The sequence below is a fragment of the Chrysochloris asiatica genome, unplaced genomic scaffold (assembly GCF_000296735.1).
Source record: "Chrysochloris asiatica unplaced genomic scaffold, ChrAsi1.0 scaffold00062, whole genome shotgun sequence".
In the NCBI taxonomy this organism is placed as follows: domain Eukaryota; kingdom Metazoa; phylum Chordata; class Mammalia; order Afrosoricida; family Chrysochloridae; genus Chrysochloris; species Chrysochloris asiatica.
This window is the reverse complement of record NW_006408580.1, coordinates 10,458,156-10,478,301: the sequence shown is the minus strand read 5'-3', so window position 1 is coordinate 10,478,301 and position 20,146 is coordinate 10,458,156. Positions and strand designations below refer to the sequence as shown.

At 37.3% G+C, this 20,146-nt stretch overlaps 1 protein-coding gene across 4 annotated transcripts in view; it reads right to left on the bottom strand.

Moving 5' to 3' along the window:
* CASK (calcium/calmodulin-dependent serine protein kinase (MAGUK family)) overlaps window positions 1–20,146 on the bottom strand; it is a 548,810-nt gene that overhangs the window by 21,642 nt on the left and 507,022 nt on the right. For 2 of the 4 annotated variants that reach the window (XM_006864260.1, XM_006864259.1), the window contains 5 exons: window positions 19,097–19,182; window positions 17,794–17,862; window positions 13,378–13,413; window positions 11,469–11,665; window positions 1,449–1,564 (listed from right to left, as the gene is read on the bottom strand). In XM_006864260.1, coding sequence (XP_006864322.1) covers window positions 1,449–1,564; window positions 11,469–11,665; window positions 13,378–13,413; window positions 17,794–17,862; window positions 19,097–19,182 — 504 coding nt within the window. Of the gene's footprint in view, window positions 1–1,448; window positions 1,565–11,468; window positions 11,666–13,377; window positions 13,414–14,888; window positions 14,958–17,793; window positions 17,863–19,096; window positions 19,183–20,146 lie in introns of all 4 variants that reach the window. The other 2 variants (XM_006864257.1, XM_006864258.1) reach the window with 2 other exon arrangements.

The window sequence follows — 20,146 nt, the reverse complement described above, 5'->3', positions numbered from 1 at the left end:
TACAGCCTCAGAAACCCTATCCAGGGCTGCTATGAGTTGGAACTGACTTGACAGCACGCAGCAGCATCCACGTTGATCACATTTAATATAACATTTCAACTGAAATTATGTTTAACTACTGTTGTTGCTGTTGTTAGGTGCCACTGAGTCGATTCTGATTCATAGCGACCCTGTATAGTGTTTCTGAGGAGCAGCTAGTGGGGTTTGAACTGCCATCCTTGGGGTTCGCAGCCCAATGTTGATCCTACAGCACCACACTAGTACTCAAATATTTAACTAGTCTGCTTTAAATATTTTCCCCTTTGTAAAACAAAACAAAACAAAAGTCATAAGATACTCAAATGCTCTGTGGTGGTGGTAGTGCGCTGTTGAGTCGGGATTGGATTCACTTGATTTTTTCTTGCTGCATGTTGGATTTTTGGTGTTATTTCTAAAATCTTGGGAATTAATCTAATGCCAATGTCAGGGCTTTCAATTCCTCAGAAAAAGTTCCTTAATTTTTTTCAAACTGTTACTGAAAATTAACTCCACTTTGTATATCAGCACACATTTTCTTTTAGTTTAAGCTCCATCTTGTGAAGCCTTCTGACAATTCAACTGCCATGATGGATCATGCTTTTTTGTTAGTCATTTCTGGTTTAAAAAAACACTTTTTTAGGCAACGCATGAGTATTTTGACATGAGATGAACACAATATTTCATCTAGACAAATATACCATGTAGGCAAGGCCAAGAGAATGTTGTTCTTGGTCTTTGTTGTTGTTGTTGTTGTTAGATGCCGTCGAGTCGGTACCTACTCATAGCGACCCTATGCATAGCAGAACTTAACACTGTCTGATCTTGGGCCAACCTCACTATTGTTGCCACGCTTGCGTCCACTGATGCTGCCACTTGGCCAATCCATCTCGCTGGGGGTCTCTTTTGGGACTAGGAAATACCATGAAGATTAGTCACAGAAACTGACCAAACTAAGTCAGTATACATGTCATCTGTGCTTTTTCAAACCCGCTACTGAATCATTTATATATAGCATAGCTGTCTGCTAAGAGTGCATCTTTGCACTCAGTTATGCATCATGCGCCATATATCCAAAGGTCATAGAGTAGCCTGCAGGGAAGGTATCTGCTTAAGAACAATTCAAACCACAGAGGTAAGAACCCTAGTAAGTCAGCAAACACTCAAAGCTCTAATTTCTCAGGGGAGAATTTAATGTGTTGAGTTCCATTAGTTCCAAAGGATACTACTACTTCAAAATAGCACCTACAAAGTATAAGTCCATACAATATATAGCAAATAATCAATATATTAATAATAATGAAGGAGATGTTTCTTACAAAGTTATTTTTGCAAGCTCTAATGAAGGTCTCGTATGGTGGAACTTCTGGATGGAGGACTCCAAAGACTGAGCTGTATAACCCAGCCCTGGTAACATCTGTACTTTTTCCTACCTGCATTGTGCTTTGCCAAGTATTTATCTTTGTACTGCTTCTTTTTCTTGCCAAACCAGGTACAGCTGGCCTGCTGCTCCTGCTTGGTCTTCTCCATGGCAATGCAAGCTACTCGCCTAGCAAACACACACAAAAACAAAAAACACTCAGGTATAGTTTTGTGCTGATAAAAGAAAAAACAATCATTCATTTGAAGAGTTTATTTACATGAACCAGCATGAATATACTCATCCCAAACTTTTCAAATCATTCAGATAAAGGATGTTGTTTGGCTTTTAGGACAATTTCCTAGAAATGATTTGAAAGCATAGGCATATATGAAAATGACATTGCATTGCTTGAGCATATGGTAGCCAATGACGGGTTAGAAGTGTAAACTTACGGCTGTCAGATAAAGTGGAATGAGCATGGAATTTTGAATTCAGTCAGGCTTGGTTTGAATCCTTGTTCATTGAGCACTTAGTGTTAGTACTTTTCTAACATCTTAACATGTATCAACTCATTTAATCTTGTATCAAATTACTTAATCATTCTAACAACACATGAAATCAGGTCACATTTTACAGTGGCCAAATATACTTGACCCTTGAACAATGCCAGAGTTATGGGTGCTGATCTCCCGTAGTCGAAAATCTGCATATAACTTGACTACCCCAAAACTTTACTACTGTTGAAAGAAGCCTTACTGATAACATAGTCAATTAACACATATTTTGTATGTTAAGTGCATTATATACCGCGCCCACATAAAAGGTGTGTTTTCAATAGGAGGTAAAAAGAGATAATGCAAAAATTGCAAGCCTTTTGTGCTTGCTGGCATAGCTGTAGTAATGGCTTCAAGAATCCTTCCCCCCAACCCCCTTTTTTTAAACAATCGTCTGGATTAATTTATTTTGAAGTAGCAAGCAACTGCAACTGCAGACCATATCAAGCAATTCAACATTTTCTTATAATGTTATGATTTTTCTCTGCTTCTTGGGAGGGAGCACTACCATCATCACTAGTAGATTCATATGAATCCCATGGTGCTATTCAAAGTTGACAGTCTTGCACTAAACACTATAAAAATAGGTGAGAACCATGAAGAGATCACGTTGTACTATGGTACACAATTTACTGGAGAAACACATTGCTCATGCCGAGATGCTTATCATCATCTGGCAGTTTGTTGTTGTTGTTGTTTTTAATAAAAATCTGTGTAATAAATGCACCCATGCAGTTCAAATTTGCATTGTTCAAGGGTTAATAGTAATTTGTTCCAAATCACACAGCTAATAAGTGAGAGAGTAGGATCAGTGTGGCATTAGAGCAATTATATTATATTGGCAAACTCCTTAACCCCTCCTAGCCTCTTATGCAAGGAGCTCTGGTAGCATAGTGGATTATGAGCGGAGCTGCTCATAATCCAGGCAGATTCTAACTGCAAGGCCAGCAGTTAGAATCTGCCAGCTGTTCCACAGGAGAAAGATGAGGCTTTTTGTTCCCGTAAAGATTTACAGCCTCGGAAACCCTATGCAGGGTTGCTATGAGTCAAACCAACTGCATGGCACATAACAACAACAGCCTCTTGTGCAACCATTGCAAAGGTCTAGAAGAAAAAGTGTAAATAATGTCCCTAGCATAGTACCAGGCACACAGAAGATGCCTATTAAATGGTAATACAACTACACAGTGATTATAGTCTAAAATTGGGGGGGGGGGAGACCTATAATTACATCCATAGTTAATATCACAATCAGATAATTAAATTTTGTTCTACTTGATTATATAGTATTCAGTACTTATATGCATAGATAATGTTTAAAAGTTGCTCTTAGGCTTAGTCGAAGCAAATATTGCATTTTAGGATACTGCCACAGAAAATTTTTCTTAGTTAATGATTCTGCTTGTGGACCAACCAGAGGGTCCCTCAGCAACCCACATAAAAAAGAACCGAAACCACTGTCAGAATGCTGTACAATGCTATTGTAAATGCAAAATTATTTTTCAAAGAGGCTGTACTGCTTTTATATACCACCAGCAGAGTTCTTATTGTCTGATTTCCTTGTCTACACTTAGTATCATCAACCTTTCATTTAAGCGATCATGGTGAGTAAGAAAATATCATTATGCTTTTAACTTTGCATTTTACTGATTACTAATGAGATTGAGCACATTTTCTTAGGATTATTGGCCACTAAAGTTTCTCTATGATAAACTGCCTGTTCAAGTCTATTGACCATTTTTGTATTCAGGTGTCTGTGTTTTTCCCACTGATTTGTAGAAATTCTTTATATAGTCTAGGTATTGCACCTTTCTTAGTTGTAAGTGTTGCAGATATCTTCTACTCTCAATCTTGCTTTTTTACTCTTTTTCTGGAGTATTCTGATGAATATTAAGATATTAATTTTTAACTTGTTACTTTCCTTTATGGGAAGTATTTTTAGTGTTTTGTTTAAGGAATCCCTCTTTGTCCCTGAAGATGTCCTCCAATATTAACTTCTTGAGGGTTTAGGATTTTGTCTTTTGCATTTGAATTTTAATATACTGGAACCAATTTTTACATGTGGCATGAAGTAGGGGTCTGATTTCTTCTCTCTTCCATAATGGATACCCAGCTTTCCAACATGATTTAGCGAAAGACCTGTCCATTTCCCACTGCTTCTTGTTCTGAAGTGCTATGCTATCGAGTCAGTTCCGACTCATACAGTGACCCTGTATAGGGTTTCCAAGGAGCAGCTGGTGGGTTTGAACCATCAACCTTGCAGTTAGCAGTCCAATACTTTTCCTACATGGCCACACCAGAACTTCTTTCCTTCTGCTATGCATTGCCATTTCTGTCAACTATCAATTATCCATTTATGTGCAGGAAAGTTTCTGGGTTCTCTATTTTGTTTCATTGGTCTATTTGAGCATCTCTGTACCCAGATTTCTAGAAGAAGTTTTCGTATCTGCTAAAAACAAGGCCTCCATCCTTGTTCTAGAAAAGTATCTTGGCTATTCCTGATCCTGTGCATTTCCATGTAGAGTTTTAAAATTAGCTCATCAATTAAAAAACAACAACAACAAAACAAAAACAACTGAAAAATATTGGGATTGTGGCTGGAATTACATTGCATCTATGAATCAGCCATTGAGGAATAGGCATCTTTATAATATTGAGTCTTCCAGTCCATGAACATAGCAACTCTCTCCATTTATTTAGATCTTCTTTACTAGCTCAATAAATTTTATAATTTACCATACAAATGTCTTGAACATGCCTGTTAGATTCAATTGTTAGATTATTCCTAGGTTACCATTTATAAATTTTAAAAAGTCATTGCAAATGATAAAAAATCTTAAAAAGTCATTGCATTGAAAAAGACATTTAAATACTGAAAATTCCATATGCCTACAAGAGCAGAAAACTCAAGCCCCAAACCCCAACTACCTACAATCCAGCTTCAAAAATCACTAACTTATAGCTTATTTTTTTATTATTTACACTCTCCCGATCCTGGATTACTTTGAAACAAATTCAAGATACAAGCATCTGTCAAGTCTATAGGTTCCTTTGCTTTCTCTTTTTCTCTTTTTTGTTTTCTTGCAATTTATTTGTTACAGAACCTCGTTATCCTCTACTTTCTGAGTCTGGATTTTTCTAATTGCAGCCCTGTGGTGACACTAATATATTCCTCTGTCCTTTGCATTTTGTGCAAATAGGTAATCATGTGTAGTGGCTTACTAAAATTCAGGGACTTTTTTTTTTTTTTTGCAAAAATACTTTATAGATCTATAATGGTGTTGTATTTGGCATCTTTTACAACTTTTATTCTCTGTTGCTGGTAAATAGAACTAGAAATAATTTTTGATATAATGATTTTGAATCACCAAACTTACTACAATCTCCTAGTACTTCTATTTGTTCATCTATAGGTTCTTCTGAATTTCTATAGGCAAAATGGTATCACCTAAAACAACCTGTTCCTCTTTCTAGAATTGTTAGCTGTAGGTTTATTGTAGATGACCTCTATCAGGTGAAGGCAGTTCTCTTCCATTCATAGTTTGAGAGTTTTACTTATGATTGGATGTCACATTTTAGCAAATCCTATTTCTGCATCTATTGATCTCAGCAGGAATCCCTGGGTGAAACACTCAACTACGAGACGAAAAGGTTAGCAGTTCAAACCCATTCAGAGGTGCCTCGAAAGAAAGGCAAGGTGATCTGCTTTAGAAAGGTCACAGCCTAGCAAACCCTAGAGAACAGTTCTACTTTGCCCAAAAGGGGTTGCTATGAGTTGGAATCGACTTGACAACAACTAACAACATTGATAAGACCATGGGGATTCTCTTCCTTAGTCTCCTAATATGGTGGATCATGTTGATTTTTGGGTCGAACCCGTTATGCATTCTATACAAACTCTACTGGGTGACAGTCTATTATCCTTTTTATATGTTGCTGGATTCAACTTGCTAGTATTTTGCTGAGGTTTTCTGTATCTAAGTACATGAGAGCTACTGATATGTCGTTTCCTTTTCTTGAAGGTATAGATTTCATTTTGGTACCAGGGTAATGTTGGCATCATAAAAGGAGTTCGTAAATCTTCTCTCCTATTCTATTCTATTTTCTTGAAGAGATTGTCCTCCATGTCTCTTACCCTCCCTTATTATTATTTTATTTATTTTTGGTTGGGGGAAAGACATTTATTGGCAATGTGAACTCTCAAGTAATAGCATTAAAGCCAGTCTCCCTCTATCACCTAAGTGGCATACAAAGGAGGCTGATGAAATCTTTGCTTTGGGGATTCCTCTAGAACAAGCCAATATGTGCTATTAGTCATAACTATAGCTTAGGCATACAATCTTTGGAACCATAAGCAGAATTGAGGTCTTTTTGACAGGTTAAAAGAGACAAAAATCCTAACCCTGGTAATGTTATAGGATATCTTTTAATACATAAATGTTTCTAAATTTCCAAAGTAGAACTAAAAAGTTGCCAGTAAAATTTTGTAGTGTGTTCATATGTGATATGATGATAAAAAAAATGAAAATAATTTTTACCAGCCACCCAGGAAATAAAAGTCATTTCTTTTAGCTCAGTAAATACACAGATTATGTGAGGATTAAGGTTAATATGGAGAGAAACCTCAAACACATATTCAATATTCTACTGATGACTTGGATAATGACCTAAAATAGGCAAGGGAGGGGATGACAGATTCAGGGACACAAAACATATCAAAAAGACTAGATTGATGTGCTTGGCCAAGCAAAATGAAATTGAACAAAGACAAATAAAGTAAGGCATTTGGTCCAAAAAAATTGATTTCTCACCTACAGGATGTGTAAAATGTAGCTCTGTGTAGTTGTACATCTGAACTGAGGTTCCAAGTTTGGCTGACAGTATTATTTTGGATCTTTCTCATTAGTATTGCATTCTCGCTGATATGCTAGAGACCAGAACAGTTTCCCACTAGGGGAAAATGTGCTTTCCTCTCAGTCAGGACTGCCTTCCTACACACCTTCATTCAAAGTCCTACCCAAGCCTCCAGACACATATTGCCCAGTGAGCCTCTTCCTCATCATCCCAGTTAGAATCCTTTTCTTTTACAATTTTTGCCTATGTATTGAGTTCAGTTTTTTGGCAATAAACTGAATGTGATTTTAAGTGCAAAAAATGTATACATCCCAAGAAATGACTACAGTCAAGTTAACAAACATTTCTAACACTTGCAGAATTTCCTTGTGCCCTTTTGAAATTCCTCTCCCCCTCTCTTCCCAGGCAACCACTGTTACTATAGATGAGTTTTCATTTTCTGGAGTTTTATATAGATGGATTCATATAGTATGTTCTTTCTTTTTCTGTCTTGCTTCTTTCACTCAGTATAATGATTTTGCAATTTGCCCTTATTGTTGCATGCATCAGTAATTCAGTCCTTTTTATTGCGGAGTAGCAATAGATTCCATTACATGGACAGATCGCAATTTGTTATGTATTAAACTATTGATGGACCTTTGCATAGTTTCTAGTAACAATTACAAATAATGCTGCTTTCAACATTCTTATACACACTTTTGAGTGGGTACAGAGGTGATTCCAAAGGATAAGCACTGGACTACGCAATACAAGGCTGGTGGTTCGAGTCCACCAGTTACTCCATGGGAGAAAGGTGAGGCTTTCTGCTCCTGCAAAGATTTAAGAAGCCTAGGAAACCCAATACAGGGTTGCTGTGAGTTAGCATTTAACTACAATATATGTGTTTGTTTCTCTTAGGTAAATACCTAGGATTGGACTATATGGGTCATATGATAGGTGTATGTTTAACTATTTAAGAAACTGCCAAACTGTCTTCCAAACCTGCCTTACCATTATACATTCTGACCATAAGTGTATGAGAATTCCATTTATCCCATATCCTTGCCAGCATCTGGAGTGGTCTATATTTTGACTTTTAGTCCTTTTAACAGGTGAACTGTAAGGTTGGTGGTTCAACCCGCTGCTCCTTGGAAACCCTATATAATTTAATTTTTATTTTATTATTGCATTCTTTTTCTTGTTTCTGGGAGTTTCTTTTGGCTCTGTTTCAGATCTAAGTCCTGGTATAAGCACTGGACTGCAAGGTCCAAATCCACCAGCTGCTCCTCAGAAACCCTGTATAGGGTCGCTAAGAGTCAGAAACGACTTGATGGCACTTAGCAATAACAATGTTTCCCTGAAGAGATTCTTCTAGTAAGCAAAGTTATTTTAAGACCTTTGTCTGTTAGTTCCAATCCCTCAAGTGGGTTGGTGCTTGTGTCTGCTGTCATTTCGGTCGAGTCTCAATCATGCCACCTTGTTTCTTTGTGTGCTTGGTTATTTTGGATCTTACTGGCTACTGGCCTTTGAAAAGTTGATGCAGAGGTTTGGATGAGGTCTGGCATCACAACCTAGGATAAAAGTGTCATTCAGAGACTTTCCTTTTGTTGATACCATGTATCTGCAATTACTAGTGAAGGGGAAACCTCAGAACAAGTGCATGGTTTGAGGTTTGCAGATCGACCTGGGCTATGTGCACCCGGGGTTGAAATTCATTCAAGGTGGACCACTGGCCACAATTTTATCAGAAATCCGTTCTTCTTTTATTCTTGTCTTTTGCTCTGCTCAGTGACAATCTGCTCTACAGTTCCCTGGTGTTGAAGGGAAGAAGGGTGTATTTATCTGCTCTTACAAACAGACATACAAGAGTACAGCCTTTTGCAGTCCTAACAATATGGGGAGAGCCTCCTAAAAGATTCTCCAATTTGTCCAGGCCTGGGGTCTTAACCTTGGTCCTCTGGCACTGAAATGTGCACTAATAGCAAATGTCCTCATGGCAAAATGGGCCAATTTAGTGCTCCAATAATCTGCTTATTGCTCTGATTAAAGGCTTTCACATAAAAATTGCTCATCAAGATCCCCCAGTACCTTTTAAACTACTCCATGCTTTTAAGGTAATTTAACAAAACATATTTTCTGCAGCACTTTTCTTGTTTCTTTTTTTTTCCCTGCAGGAGGAGTGATCTAAATCACCTAGTCCACCATTACGTGAAGTAGGAAGCACTTTTCCTCTTTCCACTCCATGGCTTAGGATTTTTTCAGAGGAAAAAAAGTTCCTGGCATCAGGTAAGCATGATTTCAATTCTATAGATATTCTAACCAGGGAGAGGAGGTCTGGAATCTATAGAATTATTTTCAGCCAATGCATACATTCTGCAACAACAGTCAACACGACGGTTTGTAATATGTCAGTATCAGTACAAAATCAAAGCAACTTAGAAATCACTGCTCAAGCTGTAACTATTTGACTGAAAGACAATGCAAGATAGAAAGTTTCAACTTCCTCTGGGCAACTGTGATCCTCATCAGCCCCAATATTCTATTTTTAAGAATATGGGAAACCTGGGATAGCCCAAAGTTTAGTGAGAAAAATGGGTGCAAAAACCGTTATGAACGTTTATTGTTGTTAGGTGCTGCAGCATCGATACCGACCCATAGTGACCTTATGCACAACAGAACGAAACACTGCCCGGTCCTGAGCCAACCTCACAAATTTTGCTATGCTTGAGCCCATTGCTGCTGCCACTGTGCCAATCCATCTTGTTGCATGGATGTTTAGGGACGTAATTTTTTTAGTCTGCAAGCAGTTCTGAGGGCATGGGCACAATGCCTAATGGTTATTTATTTTTTAAGTCACATGAAACAATACTAGACACTAGACTGCAGTAGATAGCCAGAATACGGACAAAGGTAAAACCAACATCTTTCGAAACACAGTCCAACTACGTAAGTCACAACACAAACAGCAGAAATGTATTTGCCCAAACTGTATCACTTTCTGTGATTCCTAATCAGTCCCTGTTCTCTCAGAGTGCGCTTTCTCTTTCAAAACAGTGTTCTACCTGACTGGAGCCTGCTCTCAAGCATAAACTTTCTAACAAAAAAGTCATTTTAAAGAACTGGAAAGGCAAAGAACAAAGCTTCTGACTTCCCTTTTCCCCTAAGAGTGAAACACATTTTATCTTCAAATAAGCGTAGTGACAGTAAATCACTGCATTTGAGTCTTTTGCTGGGGGTGGTGTGGTGTGGTATGGTGTGGTGTGGGCCAAGGCAAAGGAACATTTTAAAAGAATGCAGTTCTAATGTCAGAGCAAATTGACAATAGAGACTAAAAATTCCCTATGTTGTTGTTGTTGTTGTAAAGCGTCGAGTCAGTTTGGACTCACAGAGACCCTGTAAAGGCTTTCTGAGAAGTGGCTGCTGGGTTTGAATTGCTGACCTTGCGGTTAGCAGTCCAGTGCATAGGAATCTGAAAACGAAAAACAGCAAACCCAATTCCAACTCACAGCAATAGATCCTAAAACACACAGTAGACTGACCCACAGATTTCTTCTCCAGCTATAAATCTTTAAGGAAGCAGACTGCTTCATCTTTCTACCTCAGAGTATCTGGTAGGTTCGAACCGCTGGCCCATGGTTATGGTTAACAGACCTGTGCTTAATCCACTATGTTACCAAGGCTCCTTAGAGAGGGACCTTGCTGTTGTTATGAGCCGTCAAGTTGGTTCCAACTCAGAGCGATCCTGTATGGCTTTCTAAGAACAGCTGGTGGGTTTGAACCATCGACCTTGTGGTTGGCAGTTCAGTGCTGATCCTACAGAGCCATACCAGGAGTCTAGAAAGGAATCTTGGTGGTGTGCTGGAGAGTCGGTTTCTACTCATAGAGACCCTGTATAGGGCTTCTGAGGCTGTAAATGTTTATGGGAGCAGAAATCCTCATCTTTCTTCTGCGGAACAGCTGGTAGTTTCGAACTGCTTAACTAAAAGTTAGCAGCCTGACTTGTAACCATTACGCTACCAGAGCTCCTTAGATAAGAACCTTGCTGTTGTTGTTAAGTGCCGTCGAGTCGATTCCGACCCATAGCGACCCTGTATAGGGTTTCCAAGGAACAGCTGGTGAGCTTGAACCACCGACCTTGCAGTTCAAACGACTTTGCAGTCTGATGCATTAGCCCACAGCGCCTCACCAGGACTCCACAGATAGGAGCCTTAGAGGCAGTAAATGTATGTGAATGGAGGAGGAACAATTCGGAAAAGAAGGGTGAGAACGGCTATACAGCTCAGAAGAATGTCATCAGTGATACTAAGTGGTACATGTAGAAACTGCTGAATTGGTGGCGCCTTTGCTATGTGTATTATCAGCAAACATTCTAAAATGTTTGGAACAGCAAGTTGGAGTAGAGGGCTCCCTTCATAGCTTTGCTTCTAGGACGTGACCTGGACCTAACTCAGTTTCTCTCCACCTTCCTTTCCTTTCCTTACATGGAACTGGGTGACAGTCCTTTTACAGGACTTGATGCTAACAACGAGGATCTTGCTAAGTCCTGAAGATTTCCAATTCTTGGATAACTGAGTTGAATTTTGTCTGCCAAGTAAAGCGAGGAACGTAACAGAATGGGTTTTGTACTGTAAAACAATAGGGAGTTGAAAAATAAGATTTCATTTTTTATTACAAAATCAAATAAACAAAAAACAAAAACATACCATTCCTGAAGTTCAGGAGAAGGAATGAGACCTGCAGTTCCATTTTTGGAGTTTTCCAGTTTACCCTGCCACCAATTGTGATCATCCTTACTAATAATCTGGATAATGTCGCCAACTCTGAATCGGATGCCAGCTTCTTTGCATGGGATAAGGTCATCCTTGGCTGGATCATATTCAAATTGTGCTCTTACATAGATCTATAAAACAGGCATTTGTCAAAAAGGATGCCAAAGTGATAGGGAAGAAAACAGGTAGCTCTAATCTTCGAATAACTGCACACCGACACTTATAATACAAACAGAACATCAAATGAGGAAAGTAAAACATGATGTATGGAAATGCAACACAAAAACCATCTACCACTAGAAATAACATACTATCATTGATGTGTAGAGGCTCAAAATCTTGCTGTTTTTATTTGAAGGGAATGTTTAAGATACATGTTCCATAAAAATATGTAATTTCTGCATTTACTATAGCAGAATAGGTTGATAATTACAGAGAAATATGCTCACCATTTTAAAACCTACACATATTAGTTGATGTCTTGGATAGTTGTCATGAGCATGTGGCAGTGTTTAAATCATTAATGCATTAAGACATTAATTCATGCAGGGTAGGTTTTAACCCTAAAGCACAACATGATATAAAAATAACAAGATCTTTGGGTTGGTATCTTGCTGGAAAATGTTGACCTGACACCTGGCAGCGTGTCTACACACTATGAACACACTTGAAATGTAATCCAAACAATTGCTTAAAAAGATTTTTCAAGTTTTGCTTTATCAAAAGGATTAAGGCTTTGTGTTAAATATTTTCCTCTTCTGGGGGAACAAAAATGAATTTGAATTCTGGTTTTGCCAATATAACACTTGAAATCAGTACAGAGCTTTGAGACATGTATAGTTCAAGGCTCTGAGTTTATATAATAAGTGAATTTATTTATACCAAGTGAATATTATACAAAGAAACAGATTAGTTTATAAGGGCAGCGTTGTTAAGAATGACTTCATTCTGAAATGCTTTAATAAGGTACTAGATATCCAATGTGATGTCAGGTATAATGTCTTTACTAAACTGTGGCTGAAGTCTATTAGGTGCTAATTGATGTAAATCTCACTCTAAATGGGATTAATTTTTAAAACCACATTTCAAGAACAAAAATACCATAACATTTTTATCTCTTGAAATTAAATTTGAGTGTCAGTGATTAAGTCACTGTAAAACCAACCTGAGGCTTTGGAATCATTGCATGCCTTTTCTGTTTTGCGCTTATTTTCAGAAAACTGGCCTATAAAATTAACTAGTCTCTGCATTTGTACATAGAATCTCTGCTTTTAAAGTGTTAGCAATTTGAAAGTCACTTGATCGTGTTAGGCAGTAGTTAACTTTTTAGGTTTGACCTAACACAGGCACAAGAGGATGTAAAAGCAACGATATTGATGTGCTTGTATTCTTCATGTAACTGTCATTTAGAAGTTTCATACATACAAAGATAAATTTAAGAAAAAAGTTTTCAAATTTCAGAAAAGTACCACTCAAAAATGTTCATCAATAGGTATATTTTAGTTATTCTGAGAACTCTAACAATTTTGGAACCTTTAAGGCATTTTTTTTTCCCCCATACCCGAGGTAGGCCCACAAGATTCCCAAAGGCCAAGTTCTTACCCATCGACACAAAATTATCAGGTTGAAATTACAATAACCATCACAGCTACAAAGATGTGAGGCCAAAAAATCTTTATAGAAAATTAGTCACGTATAATGTGTTAAAATGAAATGGTACAAGCTCTCAAGGCTCAAATGTTATGGTCCAAAATGCAGACATAACGGGATGGAAAGGGTTAATAAAGGATTGGCTATTAAGCAGCTCAGTTTAGAGAGGTTTCTATAGAGCATATCTATTCACCTGTCGTCCTTTTGGTTGGGTAGTTGATGGCAAGTCCTGTAGAATAAAGCCAACCCAGGAGAAAAATTTTCATTTACTATTCAAGAGTACAAGATAATTTGTGTGTTTTGTTACAATATGGATTAAAAAAAAAAGCTACATTTAAGATGTAAAGAGATAACATACATGATTCCATTTCTCAGAAATGTTGAGTTATATATATATATATAAAAAAAAAATCAAACCCAGGCCATTTAGCAGCAAGCTGTAGAAAGCAGGTTAAGTTTAAGCAGAGAGAAAATGTGTTCTTAAGAAACAATTCAGCATCTTCAACACAAAAGCCACTGCAGGTGAACTAGCCTATTGAAAAACAAAACAAAACAACAAAATAACCTCCCAAACGAAAAAGAGCTGTTGCCCTTTTCAACTTAGTCACTGTAACCATTTAGTGTTTGAAAAATTTAAAGATTATGTGGATTTTCATCACTTTAAAAGTATCGTATATGTTAACTGTCGTACATGAATTCCCTTGGGAGCCTACTTTGAAGTTCAGAATAAAGTCACAGAAAATTTTCTTTCATAATTCCTTTTACGGATAGAATATCATTCCACTGGAGAGGATTTCTAAATTACTTACAATTTTTCCTGATTATAAAAAAGGATATATTCTAAAAGGGCAAATTAGTAATCAGGAAAAACAAGCGATACTACTGCACTGTTAGAATTTCCAATAACTTGTACTGGGTGATAAACAGCAGTATCAAAAACTTAAAAGATGGTTTTGCTACCCCAACAAATTGCAAACCTGCACCTATAAGTGCTTCCATTTGTTTAAACAAATTAAAAACAATTTTTTACATACTACAAAATGGATCATTCTTTTAAAAATTGCAAAATCCCAGATTTCAGTCAAACAGAAAGTAAGTACTTTGTGTTAAAGATGTGATAAGAGAGTGGCTTAAGTGCAGTTTGAAGCCAGTTCCTTTTGCTTTTCATGTCCAGGCAAGGCTTATAATTCACAAAAATATGTGCACGTACCACAATAACAGAGGGCACACCAATTCGTAAACTTAGATAGCGGAAACGAAAACATGTTGCTGATATCACTCAGAATAGAAAACTACAAAGCCCGAGAAAACCCAAATGCCTGCTCTGCACAATTCTTAGATTTCTTTACCTTTATCAAATTAAAAAAGTAAACATATTTAGAAATTTATACCAAATTTCCATTGACATCCTTTGCAAATGACAGAGCAAAATTATAGTACTAGGAGGGTGGAATAGAAATATTTTTAAAATGATCAAAGCAGTTTTTGAACTACATTTCTTCAAATTGAACATTAGAAAAGGAGTTTTAATGAGAAGACAAGGTTGAAAAAGATTTCCCAGGAGCAAACTGCATTGTAGCTGTAGTAGCCTTGTATATCAGCAGAAGACAAAATTTCCACTGAACACACGTAACTAGAACACTTATGGCAGGTGAGCACCAACAAAATTGTCACACTTTTGTTGTGTGGAGCTAGAGTTCTTACCGAAACAGAATTGTTAGTGCTGCTATGACCATTAGCTGGGGACTGTCTGGAAGTGGAAGGGGAATCTCTCTGAAATAAGACACAAGGTTCATTAACACAGAACACCAGCACAGAAACACAGAGATATTTACATCAACAGTTAGAACCACAGTCTGACAACCATTTCCTTTGAGGTTTTAGCTGTAAAGGTGCCATACTGACTGGTTTTCATGATTTCACGGAAGTATGAAAATAGTTTTGCAGTTTCAAGACTTATATATTACAAGTGATGACCATATCATTCAATAACAATTTTTTTCCTGATGCTAACATTCTAGAACCTTTGCTTTCTTTAAATGAGACCCGGAAGGGTGACGTAAGACTGAAATCCTATCAAGTGCCACAATATGACAAATAGTTCTATAAAATTACTGTGCCGAAGATCCCAACTGCCTGATTGTTACTAAAGTTAGTTTTGAAAAATCTGTAGTAATTTTGGTGCTTTAGTCTTAAGAATTTACTGAAAGAGTAAAAATGAACTGAGGAGAATAATAAAAGACTGCTAATGATATAATCACCTTACAGTATTTCTAGGATAAATATCACTAAAAAGGGTAAATACGTCAGAGAAGAAATCTTTATTCTTACAGCCTTTCAGCAGATTGATGAAAACAATAATCGTGGGTCTATGAAAATATTACACTTCAGGCAAGGATCCCAGAAGCCACAGCCACTCTTCCTATCTCTACTCTCCTTGACTGCACTCTCTATATTACTCAATCTACTCAAAACTCAATCCAGGTTCCAGTCCTAATTGTACAAATGAGCTTTAACAATCAGAATGAGGAAAGAGCGAGAATAAATAGATCTCAGGTGGCTTTGTTTTGTTTTTCTTATTTTCGGTTTAGTAGTCTTTTTAAGTCTTTGAAATGTGCCTATCTGCTCAAAAGACAGTCTTCCTTTCTTTTTTGTTCCCTTAAGAAGCTGGTGTGATGCTTTGCGATAAAGCACTGGACCTCAAGGTCGGCTTGAAGCACAAGGTTGGCAGTTCAAACTCTCCAGCCGCTCCTTGGACACCCTATACTGGGTTGGAACCAAATTGATGGCACTTAACAACAACAAAAAAGAAGCTTTAGGGAACATTTCTGGAACCTGTTAGCCTTAAAGATAATGGGATTCCTTAGATCAGCATTCGCAAACTGTAGTGAACAGTTGGATCCTCAGGTGCCACCCCAGAGTCTCAATTCAGTGAGCAGGGTCAGGACCTGGAGTCTCTATTCTTACCAAAGGCCTGGGGGATGCTGAGGCAGGTGGCCAGAGGCCCAGCCACAGGCTTCAGTTACGCCAGAGCATAGGAGGGCCAAAAAGGTTGGGGAAAGGATGGTGGTTTTCTTACTCAAGAGTATAGAATTTACATGCATGACACTTGGCCTACGCCAAAACTAGGACAACCACTTTAAAAACAAAAGAGAAACTTGTTATATTAAAAACTAACAGTACCCTCTGGTTGGTTAGTTAGACAAAAAACACAAAAATCAATTGTGTTTACTAAATTTCTTCAACAGGTAAGAAATGGTATGAGGAATATCTGTGATTTTAGACTATTAAAACTATGTATGCAGAATATGCATATGACATTCTCTCATTCCCAGCAAGGTTTGTGCTCTGGGTAAAAAATTTCAAAACTCTCGAGGCCTGGAGTAGAAGCAGTTCTACATTTTCTTATGAAATATGAGGGGGCTTTAAAAAGTTTGTGGAAAAATGACGTTATCTTTTCATTCCATTTCCCTACACTTTCCCAAGCCCCCTCAAATAGCATTAATGAAACTTTAATCAAAAGCCACTAAGAAAAGCTCAAGACCTGATTATAGCAGAAGCCCCCATTGTGACAGCTCACTCAAAATTGACTTTTTAACTACAGATTCTAATATATATTTCAACAGGCATAGGAGAAAATATGAAGCCTCTGATTTTCCCAGTCAAGTTTATAGTATTGCTACAACCATTTAATTTCTCCCTCAAATTCTCCTAAGTGCAAATGCAATTTTTTCGATGAGCTCCAATAAGTTTCTTGTCAGTCTTAAAAAAATTAACTTTATGAAAAGTGCACTTCCTATTGAGGCACACATACTTGGAAAAGCACAAAAACCGATCAGCTTTAATAAATAATACTCAAGCTGAATGTGCAATAATCAAAGAACGATACCATTTATGCAAGTTTATATAGTTCTAAATACAAAAAGAACAAACTTTTGAAGCTCATTTAATAACCAATATAAAACTGAATAGTATAAGCTAGAAAGGCTACAATTTCTATAGGACAAACGTTGTCAGAAAGAGACTGTAGGGTTATATTACTTTAGAAAATATAGCTTATTTACAAATCACATAATATTCCCAATTTAAATAATTCCACAAAGAGTCAAAAAGCCTGATTCCTCAAGCAAGTTATCAATTTCTAATGGACTTAACATCAATTAGACAGAATTATCATAATTATTTGAACAATGGTATCTTAACAGAAATAGCTCACTTTGCAGATTCTTGGAAAGAAGAACTATCTATGTGATTTCTTAACAAGGGAAGTAATGTTCTTCCTGGAAATATTACTGCAATTATGGTCTTTCTTTTTTCCCTTAGAGACTAGATCTTTTCTTGGTTAAGTCTTATGTCATTATTTGTAGCGATTCTGTATTTTACTTAAGATTTCAGCCTGAGATTACAGTGTTGAGGAGATCCACATGGAAGCAGGGCTGAGTAGGTAGATGGGACCTACTCTGTTCCGTTATCTTTGTTGTAAAATTGGTGTGCAGTGATCTAACAGCACAGGCAGAAACAATTTCCCAGAAAGCCAAAACATTCAGCCATCAGCAGACAGTTAGTTAAGAACTCAGAGGAGATGGGGGTGGTTCGTTACAGTTATTACCTCACAGGATGAAGACTGAGTGCGGTAACTTGGCACAATCTTGAAGGTAATACTCCCCCGCATTTCCCTCTGGAGGAAAAAAAAAAAAAAAATAGAGTTCTCTTACAAATAAATGTTGCACACAAAAACACACAAATAACCACTCAAAACATGTGAGGCAACTAGTGGAAGCCACCTAAAAGCCTGCAATGCTGAAGGGAACTCTTGCTATAAAGTGCTCACAGTTACAGTAGAGGAAGTTCTGGGAAACGTGCTATGAAGTCAAGGCTGAGTGCTTTGTTCCTACAGCAGTGGAATACCATTCTCTAATGGCTACCATTTTATAGACGGGACTACAAAAAATGAAATCTTTCAAGAGTGAATATAAATTGACCTTGACAATAGAGTAATTACATAAAAATTCTATTTAGTGTGTTAAATTTTAAGCAGCTCTGGTGGCACAGTGGTTAAGCTCTTGACTGCTACGGTCAGTAGTGCGAACCCCCTAGCTGCTCTGTGGAAGAAAGATGTGGTCGTCTGCTGCTGTGCAGATCTATGGCCTTAGAAACCCTATGGGGCAGTTCTACTCTGTCCTAGAGGACTGTTACAAATCAGAATTGACTCGACTCTAGGGGGTTTGGGTTTGGTTTGGTGCTGCACTAAATTAAATGATTTGGGCTACATTATTTAAAATTTTGGCTTTCTTTCTGATTGTAGTGAGTCTGTGGGGCTTATTTCACATTTACTAGGCATTCATAACATGGCAGCTGCTACACTACTGTGGGAAGAGGAACCAGAGGGTCTAGAAATCTCTCCCTCTTCTTGCTACGACAGTGCACATAAGCAAGAGCCTGTCATTCTGCTTTAAAAAAATCCAAATTTAAACACAGATTTGGATATGGATGGTCAAATCTGGCCTGGTCTATTCTGACTTTCCTCTCCCCATGTAGTAGAGAAATCCAATACAACTGGCGATGACTCAGATAAACAGGAAAGACATTTCTCACATTGCTGAGGTCAGTGAGAAATTAGTTCAGATGTATATACAACTGGAAAGGATTCGCCTCAAACATCTGACTGATAAGAAACAGAAGATAAAGGATGGCGAACGGTAACTGAAAGTGCAATCTGTCAAAGAGGGGCAAAACATTCTCCTAGATTTCAAGTTTTTATGAATGTTGTGTAGGTTCAAGTTCACACAAATGAAGGCACTAGAAAAACTCCAAGTGCAAAAGAATACCCTTTATTCATGCATTAAAAAACAGATTAAAAAACTGAAAATCAATCTTTAGAAAAAGAAAAGGAACAACTTTCATTTACTTACAAGCATTTTTTGCAGCTGTTCCACTGTTTGGTTAGCTACACTGATGCCATTGATTTCTCGAATTTCATCACCAACGTGAAGTGTACCTAAGAAATTATACAAAAATATAGACATGATTATATACTTTTAAAATAAGTAAAATCCAAAGAAAGAACTGCAAACAATGTTTTAAAAATTAGTTAAACACTGAAGACGAGTATTTCAGAAAAACTTCTAAACATGGCTTCAGCAAAATTATTTAACCCACGTAATACACTCACCTAACCAGAAACATCTACTTTAGGGGAAGGCACAATTTTGAAGGATGGCTATGAAAATCTGCTTAGCTTTTAGAGAAAAATAGTGTGGACAGTGGGTTAAAACTAGGGCCTCTGGGTCCAGACTGTCTGAGCTCAGATGCCAGGTTCATCACTTCCTAGTTTTTAGGCCCCGAGAAAGCTACTGCAATGTTCTGTGTTTTGGTTTTCTGTAAAATGGAATGAAAGCAGTACTTACCTCATAGCATTGCTTTGACGATTAAGTGAGTTTAATGCATGTAAAGGGTTTAGAACTCTTCTTGGCACACAGCCAGCACTATGTTAAGTGTTCGCTGCTATTATTACTATCATTATTATCTACCAAAAATGATACAAATGTTGTTGATTTTCAAAGAACTGTGATTAAATCATATATACATAACACTGAAATTATATTAGATATAATGCAACCTGTTTATAATAGTTTATTAGGCCTCAAATGTTTTGTTATATTCCAGCTGGAAGAAGTGAGTGAGAACTAATGACGAAATAATAATTATTTAATGTGCACATATGAACACACTGGTCTGAGGAGTTAGGAAGGGCTCACGGTATTAAGTATTACCTCATTGGCATTGATTGGTGTGAAGAGAATAGAAGGTATCTGAGCTTAATGCTAGAACTTGAATCAGAACAAATCAAGTTTCTACATCTAACTACATAAAGGTCGAAGATGTTAAATGACCAGACATCGATGCAACCAGCAAAGTCCAGAATGTAGCAAACTCTGCAGGATAAATGATTGAGTTTCTTT